Below are 15,592 nucleotides of genomic sequence, written 5' to 3'. Positions count from 1 at the left end.
TTGCCTTGTGCTGTTATTAGGAATATCCTGGAGAGAAATAATGCTTCCATTTTTAGGAGATGGGTAAAAAAGTAAGTTGGAAAAAACAGTAAAATTTTTTAACAAGTTCTAGGGATTTTTTGTGGTTGCTTGGATTTTTTATTCCCCAGGGCAAACTTGGGGTATGTGTGAAATCTCTGTTTCCAACCATGCAGAAGGGGAAAATAGACTTTGACAAAAAATGATTTCCTTTGGAATTCCATGTGGATGTTTGCTCATCTAAAAACACTTCAAAAGAATTGTTCAATCTGCATGATAAAATAAGTTTAGTGATCTATCAGATACCATGTCACCAGGATTATAGTAAGGACTTTTTTTTCTCTTAGCCCTTAATTTTACACAATTATTCCTCTACACCCTTATGGCAGCAAATCTCAGCACAGCCCCAGTTTGCAGATAAATCCTCCCTTCCTTTTCTGGCTGTGGTTTGGCTGGGAAATCCATAAGCCTCTCTGTAACCTCACAGACTCATCAAAGCTATCAAAAAGGCTATTTCAGGCTCTTTATGGGAACTGCAGATAGCCAGCAACAATCAGCACAATAAAGGGTAGCTTTTCTCAAAGTGAAGTGCATTTATTTTACCTCTTTGAATCAGGAGGAAAATGCTGCATTATGAACATTATATCAGTAAAGGTTTTAGCAATCATAGGGAGAAACAGCCTATTAATTGTCAATTTTATTTCTTTATTTTTTAACACATTACCTGTTTCAATTTTAAGAAGAAATTTTCAGTTGAGCTCCGTTTGCTGAAGGGCCAGAACAGCCTCTCATTAGGTGAGCAAACTCTGACTTTTGTCTCCAGAATGAATCGAACGGGCTCCTGCACCTCAGTTATGACCAAATCCACAGCAGTGGTCATGAACAACACTTTATCTAGAGAGAGAAAATGAAGCCACAGTGTGAAAAGAAACATTTCAAATAAAATATTCCATAACCCCTTTCCCAGTAACATGGAAGAACAAAGGAAACTTTCCTTTTCAGAATCGATTTTCCCCCTAATTTAACATCTCAAAACCCTACAAGCTTCAAAATATCAAAATTGGATCACTATGCACTATTCACCAGAGTAAGGAAATTCCAGCCTTCAAGCCAAAAAAATGATCTTGTTAAAAAGAATAAAAATTCTGCTTTTTCAAATCCCACTGAAATTGTATCCAAAACCTTCATTAAACATTATAGAGGATCTGTGCTCTTAACTGCACAGTGCAGACCTCTGGCCATCCAGCCTAATTACACTTCAATTCTTTTTTGTTTTAGAAGTTACTTAACTGTTTAATACCATGACATTAAAGGCATTTAAGACCATCTCAGCTGTGAAGTTCCAAAAATTGACTACACACTCTGATGCTCCAACAGGAGGCAACAGGGCTCAGTGACCTGTGAGATGTCTCTGGCAGGGGATGATAAATTGTGTCCTTCAGGCAGGATGGCATCCACTCCAGCACCAGCCTGTGCCCAGCAGCTGAATTCATGACTTTGCCCAGTCAATTCCCATTAACTTCCCAACCTCTGGCACACAACAGTGACAAGAGATTGAAAAGATGATAATTCAGCTGACATCTTCAAAGAAGTAATGACATTCTCTTTCAGGACTCGAGAGAGCAATGCAACATCAGCTGTTTTGGGACGACACTTGGAGTGGTTTGCTTTCATTTTCACAGGTATGGGAATCCTTCTGTTTAATTAAAAACCTGGGTTTGGAAAAAAATTGAACTGACCATAAGACACTGAGCAAAGCAAGTGCCTGCAAAAGTCATTTTGTGCAATTCTCAATGGGATTCTGGAAAAGGTCCAGAGGTGCACAGAGCACCTGCATCCTGCCCCACACCTGCAGAGCCTCCAACGAGGACACAGCTCCTACAACATATTACTGAACACTGCTTGCTTTTATTTATATATATTTTTTTTTTTTCTTTAATTTCATACTGCATTTAGCACCCTACACTCTGAGAATATATTCCATCCTGTGAATGGAATATATATAATAGGAATGGAATGAATGGAATATATATAATAATATAATATATATATATAATATATAATTATATAATATATACAATAGAATGGAATATATAAATAATAATATATATAGTCTTTTGTGGGATTCTTCTGGAAAGAGAACTGATCCAATGCCCACTATGGAAGTAATTTCCCTGCCTCGGGATAACACCTGGCAACATTCATACCTTTTGGTGTTTCTTCATTTACAAACTGGAAGTGTGGAGACTTTTGATTCCAGCTCCCAGTGATCACGTATGATTTCCCATCAGAACTTTTACCCATGGACTCCTAAAAACAAGGGAAGTTTATGTTTGTTTTTTTTAATTGAAGAAGTTTCTACATTATGTAGTGCCAGTCCTGTGAAAGAGCTACTGCACAGTAAGGAAGGGGCATGTGACAGAGTCTGCAGGAGAGATCATCTCTGAAGGAAATAACAGAGTTCCCCTGCAATCCTTGGTGTCCATGCTGATAACACAGAAAGGCCAATTAATACTAATTATTCTATTAGTACATGGTATGACCAGTCTTTTTGGAGGTGGCCATTTAACAGCAACTCTCAGTTTAAAGAGGTGTGGATGAGAACACAACACATGTTATTCAGTCACTAAGAACCAAATCAATATTTTATCTAATGTTCAGCTTGTCTGTCTTCCCAACAACCTTATTTTCTGGGCAATCCAAAGCCTGGTAGAAAACAAAATTATTCACGTAGTATTAAACCCTTTTGAGTAGTCACTATGCACTGCATAAATACCAGCAAATTTGTTGTCACTTCAGCCTTGTGAAGTCAAATGATCCCTATCATTACTTTATAGAGAAAAGTGAGTCATAAGAACAAAGCACCCACTAGTTCTGTGTTACATTGGAAGCCTCTCAGGCCTCGATTCTCACACTGATAACTATGCTGTAAAACTTTCCATGTTTAAAGCACAGCACTTTAATATTCAGCATGTCTAAAAATAAGGTTCTATGTTTCTTATTTCTGGCCCCTGAAAGAGAACAGTCATGACTGACTGTAAAACTGGGCAAGTTCCCTGACCAAGCACCAGGTCACATTCTAACTGAGCAGCAGAGGCAGGGATTGAACTCAACTGGCCAGAGCCTCACCCTCAGCAGTGGAACCTACACCATCAATTCCCATCAACAGCTGCAGGAGTGTTCTCTGTCCATCCTGACATCATGCACAATCATAGCCCAAGTTCTTACTGAGCTTTGTTCAGAAAGATCCTTACCAAATCCAAAAGGTGCATGTCGCCACTCCGAACGTCTTTCCCACGGCTAAGGAGAAGGCCAAAACATCTGCAAAGACAGGCAAAAAATGTAACTGCAAAACTTGGACATGCTCATAAACAAACCATTAACATTTCTTATCTAAGTACTTGCTGTCATACATCACAAACAGCCCATGAATCCACTGACAAACATCAACAAACCTTGACATTTGAAAGCAGCATCAAGCACATCCAGCAAAACAATCAAGCCAACATCAAAAACATTGAGCAGGATTTCAGAATCATATTTACAAGATGGTTTTACCCTGTTTACAGCAGCCTGGAAATTGTTCCATTACCTTAGTTTTAAAGAACAGTCTAATAAAGTCACTGCTAACAAGGGTTCCCTATACCACAACAACACTTGGCCTGCAGTCTTCTGCCCTTCCTTTGGTGGCTATTTTTTGGTCTTTTAGACATATTTGCATAAAATTTACCCTTCAGTAGGGACAAGGATCAGATGAAACACAAGGATCTCTTTTATGATTTCATTTTGGCCTTTTCACAAGGACTTTTGGCCCACACAGGTATGTCCCACTTCATCCTCAAGAGAAGAGTGGCACTAAATCACACAAATGGAGCATCCACAGAATAATTACTAACCTGCTCCCTCAGAGGCAAAATACAGATAAAGGAGTCTTTTAAAAGTTGATGACATTACCTTTCAATAGCTAGTTCTTTATTCGTTGTCTGTTGCACATAAATCACAATCTTCTTATCAATCCCTTGGCGGAGTTTGAAGCATTGCCTGTCCTTGTCTTTGGGAACTGCACTGTTATTCATCAGAAAAGAAAAAAAGAATTCTCAGTTTAGCTGCATTCTTTGCATATACCAAACCCAGCATCAGACACTGGTGCAGCTCCTTACACCTGGGATTCATTTAAACTAGAATAGGAAACTCTCAAAAAGGGAATTTAGGGACCACCTCAGCTTCACACTCTCTATTCACTCACCTTCCAACAGAACCACATACTGCAAGGAACAAGAATCTCTACCTGAAATAACCTTTCCCATCATCTTCTTTGATTTCCAGGGACACGGAGAAGGTGAAGATGTCGCTGTCAGGAGTCTGGGGGGTGGCAGTGGCTGAGAGCGGGGTCTGTTTGGCAGAGCGCCGGAAGGCAGTGGCAAAGCTGTACAGGATTCGGCTCACCTGCAGCCAGAGTGCACAAACACCAGCTGAAAACAACCTGGATTTTCACTAATTCACAACAAATTGTATGAAAATAATTCAGTTTCAGCATCTAATTAACTGTTTTTCTGCGCTTCTTGGGATAAATTGTTAACTGTGCATTCTTATCCCATAACTAAGGTTTGTTGATGGATGAATTACATTACTTAAAGTGCCCGAAAAACTTCATTTAAATTTCATAATAACATTTACATGTATGTAATTATCATTTGACAAAAAGCTTGCACTTACAGCCTCTTGGATTTCACATCGGAAGACATGAATCCTGAAGAGTTCTGCATTGTAGTGGCTTTCAGTGAAAGCAAAGCAATCACTTTCAGGGGTCCCATCGTGCCCTCGTACACAGAAAAGGATTTTATAGATTGGATAATTTGCTATTTCTGTGTTTGTCTGAGGATCTAAAAGTCTGTTAAAATAGAGAGGGGAAAAAAAAGCGAGCTTGCACCTTTAGAAGAATTATTTCAGCCAGACATAACTTGCAAGCTTTAACAATTTCATACCTCCTAGAGAAAGTACACCACAAAAACTACATCCTGTCATTTACTGCAAACCATGACCACCATAATGATGTTTAAATTGAACATCACAAAAAAAATACAATACCACAAATGTTTCCATCAATAATGTCCCCATTGTTTTCAGGGATTAGTCTTCCAAGAGTTACACTAATATTTGGCAGTGGACAGACCCATCTCTGTCAGGCCTCACGTATCAGACATTTCCCAAACTACTTTCCAGTCTATTTCCAAAGTGCTTATCAATACCCAGTCTCACTATGGCTTTGGTGATAGCTTGGATCATCACAGTACATTTTGGTAGAGTTTGGTAAACAAATTCAAAGGATCCCTTTTCACAGATGTCTGTAAAACCCACTTCTCCCACTAAAGATAATCCAAGCTGCTCAAGTCTCCTGCCAGGTAACCCATCAGCTTGTTTGCTTTCCAAAGGAGCCAAGCTGAAGGCAGAGCCCCAGAGCAGCGAGCCCCGTACCTCACGGTCCCCTCGGAGACGTTGGGCACGGACAGGGTGACATCCAGGGAGATCTGGCACTGGCCCCGCAGGATGGACATCATGCGCAGCGCCTCCACCTCGCTGCGCGGCGCGTTCACCGAGGCGCAGCCCAGGTAGGTCAGCTTGCTGAACACCACGCTGTCCTCGTCTGTCACTGGAGTGAAGGGGCTCAAATCCTCACAGTCTAGGGCAGCACACGAGGGGGAACGTCAGAAACAAGGCAAGGCACCCGCAAGGGAAGTGTCAGACACTGGCTGCCCACTGAATAGGGGACAAGAGAGGCTAAGAACAGAAAAGCCAGGCCAGGCCAAAACACTATAGGAGAGCCATGTACTTCTATTTTGTACAGCCAGGCAAGTAAGCTTAATATTTGTGCACACATCTCAGGGCTGGTATAGCAGTGTTTTCAGAATACAGGACAGTTCAGCAGATATTAACTCTTCCATCACATACATAATCTGGAATTTACTGCACCAAGTGATTATAATGTGAGACATGGGGAAAGGCTACTGGCCACACGTGTACCTAAATTCTCTTTACTTTCCCCACAAAAAACAAGTTCATAAGATACTACCAGGCATTCCTCCCCTTTTTTTTTTCTAACCTCCTTGGGATGGTTTCACTGGCAGGCTCATTTCTGGTTTCTGGAGTCCTGCTACCGACACTGGGTTAATGGTAGAGGATGCTGATGCTTCAAGGACAACAGGTTCTTCCCCATCTCCATCAGTTCTGACTTCCCCATGGTCCCGGTCACTGCCCTGATCCTCCATGGGTGGATCCATCAGCACGTCTTCCAGCTCCCGCTGCAGCTGCTGCTCACTTCCATTCCCCACAATCTGAGAGCCACAGAGTTGGGACACAGAAAAGAAGAAAAGACTGTTCAAACAACAAAAAACACCCCTCAGGCACAGAGTCATTCATATTGCTTTTTATTTACCAGTCAAAGCAGCAGTCAACAAATTTAACCCAGTTACAACCGTAAACACAAACTGCAGGGTGCAAGTGCTCACCAGCATGGATTATATCCTCCCTGCTCTAACAAATCTACAAGCAGGCATTTTCTAGCACTAGAAAAAGCGGGGAGATTACTTTCAAACTAGTCTTCAATCACCAACTACAAAGACTACCTTTGACAGAGAAACTTACAGATGCCCACAGTATGGGCTATAACAATTCTCAGATTAACACCAGAAAGGGACAAATATAATTAAATATGTTATGTGCTTTATGGGCAAGACAGTAAGGTCTCACAGGAAGAGAAGCATCTGGAACAAGATTATGCCATCATGCTGAGGAGAAGCAACAGCTTTGCTTTGTTTCCCAACGCTCAGCTGCAGTCTGACTTTGAGCTCATTGAAGTCAACATGAAAGCATGAAGCCACCTCAACAGTGTGAAATAAGGTCCTGAAGTGGAAAAGGAATGAAGGCATTCATTTCAGGAAGCTCTCAGACACTGCTTCTAAGGAAACTGTTTGTCCATTCCTCTGCAGGTAATAGGGAAGTGACCGAGTTTGCAGAGTATTTACCAGATGCTATCAGCAAATGACACTTGCTTCTAACACTTCTGCAGCCGCTGGTGGTTGTTCCTGCTGACACCAAAACTCAACCCTAGGAGCACTTCCATATTCTCACCTCTCTGTAAACTCACTGACCAGCTACTAAAAACCAAACTATTCAACTAGCCCAAAAAGTAATAATCTAGTGACTGTTTTGCTACAGAATCTAAACAATAACAACAAGAGACATTCATGCTCTTGAAATTGCCGCAAACAGAATGTCACTTTTTGTACAGATTAAAATACACTCCTGTGCTCTGATCACCTGCCAGGAGCACGACAGGGTGACTGCCTTACTCAGCTGTGTACCCACACAGGGAGGCAGCTGTAACCTGCAACTAGTTACAGAAATCCACATATTGCCATTTTCCTCCCAACAACTTTAGTATTAATTTGCATGATACATTGTGGAAAAATCCTGCACAAGGTCATCAAAGGCAGAAGAGTTTCAAGCATCATGTTTATTATTCAGGTCTTTGCATACAATCATCAGAAAGATGATGATGGATGATGATGATGATGATGGAAGATACACCATGTTCCTTTACTGTATGGAGTTTATATGTTTTGCAACAAAATAGAATTAATTAATTATAGTGTCCTGTCAGCCCCTTCAAAGGCTATATATCAAAAAAACTAGAGTAACTTCTAGTTTACAGAACCTGTTCTCTATGAAACCTGAATTTAAAATTCATTCTGGTAAAAACTGCATCTGATACACCTTTCCTCACAGTCAACAGACTTTGGTAATGTTCTATTCTATCAAGATTAAAAGCCAAAAAATCTGAACTGTGATCTACTCTATTTGGTAAAATAATCAGTATGAATAACATATCTAGATGTTACATCTATAAAACATGATCTTGAAAATAATATTTCCCAAAAATAGTAGTGACAAGAAAAACACAAATTCAAATTGTTTACAGAAAATAGGCATGTAAAAATAAAAAACCATCTTATAGATATTCTAAAACAACATCATCAAAACCCCATTTAAAAAGCAACTTTAACTAATTTCTCCAAGAAAGCTTTCCTTCTCAGCCCAGACTACTCTCAAAAAGAATTTTAAAAGGCACAGTAACCATACTTTTGTACTAGAGGAGCCCTGCTATTCTCATAGTCCCAAAAATCAAGTGCAACAAACCAGCTGCCTGCACACCGAGGCCTAAAACACAAACCAACATTAACTTCACGTCAACCAAAGTTTCTCATGCACCCATTTGGATTCCCCACATCAGGGGAACAGGGCACATGAAGGTGTAAATGTGCCTGAAACCCAACCCCAACTAGAGCCCCAAAACCAGAGCCAGCCTGGTAGAGCCAAGGGCAGGAGGGAACAGTAACAGCTGCACCTGATCAGTGCCTGAGGCTGAGCAAAGAAACCACCACCCTAATCATGGCTTTGTCCATTTCTCACTAAACTCAAAACTGATTTTACTTAACCTTTAACAAGGAGGCAGCAAACTTCCTTTAGCACACATGGGGATTTATCAGAACTGGGATTTATTCCCTTCTCCTGACGCATGTGCTGCCACCTCTGCTGGGAGAGGTCTCGCTGTGCTGGGAGCTCAGAACTCCTGCTCCACACTGTGCTCCAGCAGCAAAGCTTTCCTAAATCCAGCCCACTCCCACTGCCAGTGGGCATGAGCAAACACAGGAACAACACTGGAAAGCAGAGACAGCAGCCAAACTGTATTTCTTGTTTAAGATGGAAAACTGGCATTAATCACTCAGATTGCAGCCAATAACCAAAGGCTCTCCACACTGGAATACTGAAAAGCTCAAGGTGAATCACTTTGTTCAAGGCTTGTGCTTAGTCCAGGCTCCAAATTCATAAAGAAGCTTAAGACCTTCAAAGCTCTGTGGCATTCAGTGCCAAACTAGAGAACAGCACAACTTTATTTTACAACTGATGATCAGGAGGCAGCAGAGCTCATGTTCTTCCTTCCTCATCATGAGAAACAGCACACCTGCAGCCAGCATTTCATAAACCACTCTGGAGGCAAACAGTGATACAAATAGCTCCCATGTGGAGCAAGAAGTGTTGCAGACTATGACATTTCATGCCTCCAAATTTTCCTTGGGGATAACAGGATGGAACAGAGAAGCTGGTTGACATGAGCATGTCTGTCTCCTGGGCTCTCAAACGAGGCTTCAGGAGCTGATTACAGACACTGCCACAGGAGCATTCTCAAGGTAAGTACCACTATGAGACTACTCTGAATTCCTAAGTATTGATGCTGATCTCGATCTTGATGCTGCTGGTATTTGCAGCATTATAAAGACAAGCATGAGGCTACAGCCTTTCAGCAGGTTTCACAGACCACCAGGCTCCATGCCCAAGAAATGTTCATGTTTTTTAGACTATTCTATGATGTGAAGTGACACCTTCTACAACCACCATAAAACATACGTGAACTTTTTTGCCAGATTAAGCAAAAGATCAGTTTTGAGACTCTTAACTGATAGAACTTATTTGAAGTCTTAAGTAAAAGGAAAGAGCCACTATAACAGAATGTCTTGCCCCGGACTCAAAGGAACACAAGAAAAACAAAGCAGTTGGGAGGTAAAAGCAAGAAGAGCAAAAGCATCAAGAAATGTTTGATAAAGTCTCTGTTACAACTACTGCAAAGGAAAAGAGGAGCACCCAGTCCAACAGGCAGAACACAGGATTTCTTATCATCTTTAAAGACATGGATGCAGCCGTAGACAGACATCGGTTTCTTCCAATGGTGGAATATCTCTTTCCATCTCCCAAAAGAACACATTAACTTGACTCACTCTAGGGAAGATCCACTTTTCAACACATTAAGTGATGGAATTTGGAGTGATTACCTTACTTGTGCCACTTTTCTTAAAAACTGCTGAAATCCAAATTGGGATGAATGTTGCTCTAAGTAGCAAAAAAAAGTAGAGGGCGACAAGGGTCTCTTTTCAGAACAGCACTTTTACAAGTGAGAAGATGCCAGTGCCCTTCCAGCTCTCACAAGCCTTTCACAGAGAGCTCGTGTTCTCTGATTCATGCCAAGTTGTTAGTTATAACTACTCTTCTACGTTTCTTAAAGAGAACATTTCACATTGGGGAAAACTTCAGTGTATCTCTGAATTAACAGATACAGTCAAATCCATGTATGCTAATATTGCTTTCCACCTGAAAGCTGTGATAAAATCACAGTTCCACGTTCTTGAAAATCAGCCTGTTTCATCCCAAGCACTTTAGGAAGAATTCTGCAAAGTGGGAAAAAACCCACAGCTAGTGATGGAGAGAGCTCTTACTCAAAACCCAATTACCACTTCTGACATCAGCAGTGAAGAAATTACTGACAAAACTGGTTCTTGAATACGTTCTCCCTTCTGTCAAGTTTTCCACAACAAAGAAGTCCCTCTTTAAGCTCTCTATGGTTAGTTTGATTTAGAAGAACAGGGAACAAACTCAGGTTATTGGTTCTTACCTTCAGTCCTGTTTTTTCATCATCACTACCATTATTTGTAGATGGTGTTTCATCCCCTTGCCTGGAAACCAAGACAAAATCTTCACTGTTAAGAGTGGATACCGAGTCTGAAGAGACACTGATTTTTCCAACAGAAGCCTTGTCATCCATGACTTAAAAAGGAAGTTCGATTCATGAATGAGATTAAATATGTTATAAACTCCTGAAAAACAAAAATCATAAAAATACTTATATAAAACTTCATGCTAAATGCTCAAATGTTTCTTGTCAGAAACCTGCTGACTAATTATAAAAACTAACTCATCTGACAGCACAACCAAGCTCCAGCTCCTCTCTCAGCGCACATTCAAAGTCCTGCCCTCATCTTGCTAAGCAGCACATGCTATTACAGCACTGCTTTCCACAGCTCACACAAGGGAAGTTAATAAAACTCTTTGCAGTATTTCATGGTTATGTCAGTCACCACTTTCTACACACCACACAAAACAGGGCCCTGGAACATACACTCCACTTGCTGACAATTAAGGCCAGCACAATAAAGTCCATTTACTTCCTTCAATTAATACCTGCCTTCACTATGTTCACGTTAAATTACTTTTATTTATCAGAGCTCACTGTATGCTGCAGTCACATTCTTTTCGCCCAAGCAAGAGTTTGACCTAACTCCTGATATTTTGCTCTGAAACCTTGGGACATAGAGCAGTTTATGAATCCACGCTGAATTTTCTGTACTATAAAGAGCAATAAAAGCAAAGACTTCCAAGAAGCAGGAAGAACAGCGTAGGCTGGCTCAGTACTGAGAAGCAGAGCCAACAGAGGATTTTAAAAAGCTGGAACTGGCACTGAGAGGCATTTGAAGAAAGGAACAAAAGGTGAAGTTCAGCTGCACACCTTGCACTCTACAGCACAGATTCCCAGAATCCATGGCTCAAAACAGACTGCTGTGATAAAAATGGGTGATTAAATTTCTCAGAAACCCAAATATACCCTTATCTCAAAGGCTCGGGTCTTTACAAACTCCCAAACATAACCAAACTCAAATGCTTTTTCAGCCTCCAGTTCTGCCTTCCAACCTGGAAGCACCATCCCAACCTGGCTTCCAACAGCGCAGCCAAACAACGGAGACCTGGCACAGCCCACAGCATTCCTGCCTGAACCAGGAACAATGCACCAGAAATAGCAAAGCCTGCTTTTATTCCTATCAATGCCCTCCCCATAACCACCAGTACAACATGAAGTCTGCCAGGAGGACAACTTCTAACCAATTACCAATCTAATCACTTAGTGATCCTGAACATGTTCCAGAGAACTGAAGCAGAGTGTAAGAGGAAGAATGGATGTGGTTTGTTCATGAATGACAACACACCTGTGATTGACTTAATTTCAAAATCATGTGTGGTACTTAGATATCCTTTTCAAAACCATTTTAAGATCCACTGACTTCTAGTGGGAATTACTGGCTAGGAAATGTAGGCATTTTGAGAAGTTCTACACACTGTGTGTCTACCTGGTATTACTCACAAATATCTCAAAGGAAGGGCAGAGTTCTTATTGTTACAGATGCCTTTGTTTCAAGAATTCATATTAAAACATTTCTATAGAAGTTCCGTATAGCACCATCTATATAAGACACAGATCTCTGAAAATACCTAAATCAAAGATCTTGAAACACACACTAAAAATAAGCATCAAACACTAAATACCCCTTTGGCTTTACTGGTTTCATTCAAACAGAGCAAACCATCTTCCACACTGACAGCAGGAGTAGAGGAGCAGGCTTTGATCACAGCCAGCTGTAAAGATCATCCAGGCAAGGATCACTTTAGCACTTTATTTGGTATAGTCTGTCTGTCTTGAAGTGCCAATTTCTCCGATTTCCCAAGTGTTTCAATGTGACACCTTTCCCCAGCAGCACCTTCAATTCAATAAAAGGCTGCCTGTGCTTTACCAGCTCCTGTGTGGCGTAGGGAGGTGTAAACAAACCCCACGGATCCTGGGCACAGCCAGCCCAGCCACAGCAGTGTCACAACACACAATTGCAACACCAGGACGGCCCAACCAGCCCAACTGTGCCAGTCTAACAGTGAAGTCTCATGAAATTACACAAGATAGGAGAGCAGAGGAAAGGGGACGGTGGAGCAGGCAACTGAGAGAAGCTTTTGATGTAGCAGCAAGCAAAGCTCAGATACCCAGCTGTGCTGGAATCAGCCACACGGGTTCATTGCATTAATGCTCAAACACCTGAGGTGCAAAAGTAGTCTTCAAATATTAAAATATTGCCTGAAGTTAACCAAAATTTCTATATCCTCACACTTTGCTTTTCATGGACTTCATTTCCTCCATTCCTGGCTATCACTTTGTTCCACAGAGGTTCCCACATAGATCATTTTCCCTGAATCAGAAAGCTCACAATGGCAGAATCCCCACCAGAAAGCCTCCAAGCCCATTAAAATAAGGGCCAGCCTAGAAGGGCACACATCAAAGACCAGCAGAGCAATTACATGTGGCTCAGGAATCAAACCCCAAGAACAAACAGCAGCAGTGACACTGCTCTTTAGCAATACCTGCAATTGGTCTCAGACCCAAAGCTTTCTGCTCTCACAGCTTAGCACCAAAGACCTCAGCCAAGCACAGAGCTCAAGTTTTGATGTCCCTCAGAAAGCCAGTGTCTCATCCCTACCATGGAAAGAGACTTTGGTTTGTTTAAGCATAAATAAAATAGGAGCTTTTGAATTCAGCACAGTTTAGCTCCTGACACAAAACTACACCACAATTCAGTAGTGTTTGCCTGAAGGTGTCTTTCCAGCTCCACGGGAGACAGAGTGTCTGGGTAAAACACGTACAGAGAGGCAAACTTCTTCCAACCTCCTTCCTTGCTCATCTGTGTAATTAAATGGGTGCTCTGGCCTCTCCTCACACAACAAATTATTGGAGAAAGTTGCAAAATGAGAAAGTCAACATGGCTGGCTCTTGGGTCACTGCTTTCAATTTTACTTAAAATTCTGGTTCTCTGTGAAATTCCCCTTCATTGCTGTTACACCTCACTCTCTACTCAAGATAATGTGCAGAGGAAGAGCAGAGACCCCATTCACCACGATTAAAATCTTAAACAACTGGAAAGCAAGCGTATCAAAAGTTCAGATTAGTTATACACACTTATAAAACAATTATCTTTTACTTCCCTTTCCCAAATATTTGACACCTGACTTTGATTTGTGATCAAAGTTTTCCTTCAAAGTTCTGCCAGAATGAATTTAAAAGAGCTTAAAGCAAACAGTATATAGAAAAAAAGGAAAACCAGAAAACCTTCAATTTTACATTACTGGAAGAGGCTGGGGCTTGAATGCCACCCTGGGACACGTGCAACAAGTGAAGCACAGCATGTGTAACTATAGCTGGTCTCACTGCGTTTCCAAGGAATACCCATAATAATTTCTGGTGCTTAGAACAGCCATGACCACACAAAAAGACAGAGGGTGAATGGAAAAATCAATATTTCGGGCATGAACTTCTTCAACCTGAGAGTCAACAGCAGATGTAGCATCCTTAGCCCGGAATTTACAGGGAAATGCAACACAAAAATAAGTTCTGGGTTTCCAGGGCAGAAAAGAGAATAAGCATGAGAACAGGTATGCAAACCAGAGAGGAAAAGGCTTTTTTCCCCATTCATATTTTTCTCAGCTTTTGTACTTCAGCTGCAGTTCCTAAAGTGATTCCACAAAGTTCCAATATATCTGATACACAATGCACTAGATAAAGAACAACACAGCAATATTAACTAAATTACTGAAGAACAGTAATTCATGTGCCTTAAAAAGCAAAGTCAGAAATCTTGGCATGCAAAACAAACTTACATCCTCTATCCTCCAAAATATGAAACCACCAACCATAGTGTTAAAAATCATGGAAAATGAGAAGGTGACATGCAGAAAAGACACTGAGGTGGCTGAAATACCCAAATATAATGAATGTATCTTCTGTTTCTATTCCTCTGGCTCTATGTGCAGTTTAACAACAAATCCAGTATGGCTCAGTTTAAAGATACAAAGTTCTGCTTTGCAAATGTTCATCATTAGCATCTTAGTGTGGGTGAACAGTGGAATTTGTGGCAGAGTTCAGAGGCTTTACAGTGCACTTTGCAGAGCTCTGTTATGACAGAGAACCCAGCATTCTGTAAGGCTCTGAGCTCCTACAGCCTTGCACAGCTGTGGGTTTTTCTACCTGTAAAATTCACCTAGTGCACACCTGTTGTTTTAAAATACATTGCAAGTCCTGAAAAAAGCCTGGAAAACACTCCAGATCAATGCTGTGTTTTATCACAGCTCTGGGAAAAAAAAAAAACCCAAACAGCATAGAAGCAATCAGTAGCAATCTTTTTTCTTCTCACATATCACATGATTAGTCTGCTTAATCATGTCAGATCTTTACCCACCTTCCCTGTGCAACACATACTCTCAAATGCAACAAGAAGTCCTTGGCACTCAAAATGAAGCAGGAAAGCCAGAGGAATACTGCATGTGAAAATACAGATTTACGATGACTAAAGAGTAATTAATATAAAAAATAACAACTACAAGTCTAACTTTTCCTTACATTTTACAACACACTGACAGCCACAGATGTTCCCACTAATTTCAAGAGCCAGAAAGAAAAAAGATATTATTATTTGGAGATAATGGTGTCTCTAATTCCACCCCTCTCCTCACAGATCTCGGGAAAAAGAGTGAATCACTAGACACTGTATGCAAGACCAGGCATCAGATAAAACACAAGAGTTAAGCTAATGCAATCTCTGTTAACAATCTTTAGCAGGTTGATAGCTATTGCCAACATGATTTTGCTTTCAATCCGAATTTGAACTATCTGCCAGAGAACAAAACCCTAATTTTAGGCTCTTGTAATCAGTAAATTCCCCATCCCAGAAACAAGCAGCCCATCCTGGGAAAGTGCAGTTTTTAAAAGAAATGCTGACACAGCCTTAGCCAGCCCAGCACAGGAATGCTGCTGGAATGAATGAACTGTGAGCAGCTGGTTCATCCACGCGCCGCAGCTGACGCTCCCCCAGCACCA

The 15,592-nt window shown here is 41.1% G+C and overlaps 1 protein-coding gene across 2 annotated transcripts in view; it reads right to left on the bottom strand.

The window, feature by feature from the left end:
• The window catches only part of RABGAP1 (RAB GTPase activating protein 1), a 60,874-nt gene that overhangs the window by 43,723 nt on the left and 1,559 nt on the right, over nucleotides 1-15,592 (bottom strand). The window contains exons 2-10 of one of the 2 annotated variants that reach the window (XM_054646153.2): nucleotides 10,523-10,724; nucleotides 6,119-6,350; nucleotides 5,494-5,698; nucleotides 4,735-4,909; nucleotides 4,307-4,464; nucleotides 3,973-4,083; nucleotides 3,273-3,339; nucleotides 2,226-2,328; nucleotides 743-912 (exon numbers count right to left, since the gene is read on the bottom strand). In XM_054646153.2, coding sequence (XP_054502128.1) covers nucleotides 743-912; nucleotides 2,226-2,328; nucleotides 3,273-3,339; nucleotides 3,973-4,083; nucleotides 4,307-4,464; nucleotides 4,735-4,909; nucleotides 5,494-5,698; nucleotides 6,119-6,350; nucleotides 10,523-10,672 — 1,371 coding nt within the window. In that variant the 5' untranslated portion in view covers nucleotides 10,673-10,724. The remainder of the gene's footprint in view (nucleotides 1-742; nucleotides 913-2,225; nucleotides 2,329-3,272; nucleotides 3,340-3,972; nucleotides 4,084-4,306; nucleotides 4,465-4,734; nucleotides 4,910-5,493; nucleotides 5,699-6,118; nucleotides 6,351-10,522; nucleotides 10,725-15,592) is intronic. The other variant, XM_054646154.2, reaches the window with a different exon arrangement.

The sequence above is a fragment of the Agelaius phoeniceus genome, chromosome 21, assembly GCF_051311805.1.
Source record: "Agelaius phoeniceus isolate bAgePho1 chromosome 21, bAgePho1.hap1, whole genome shotgun sequence".
NCBI lineage: Eukaryota > Metazoa > Chordata > Aves > Passeriformes > Icteridae > Agelaius > Agelaius phoeniceus.
Note: the sequence above shows the minus strand (reverse complement) of the source record. Positions and strands in the feature narration are given on the sequence as shown.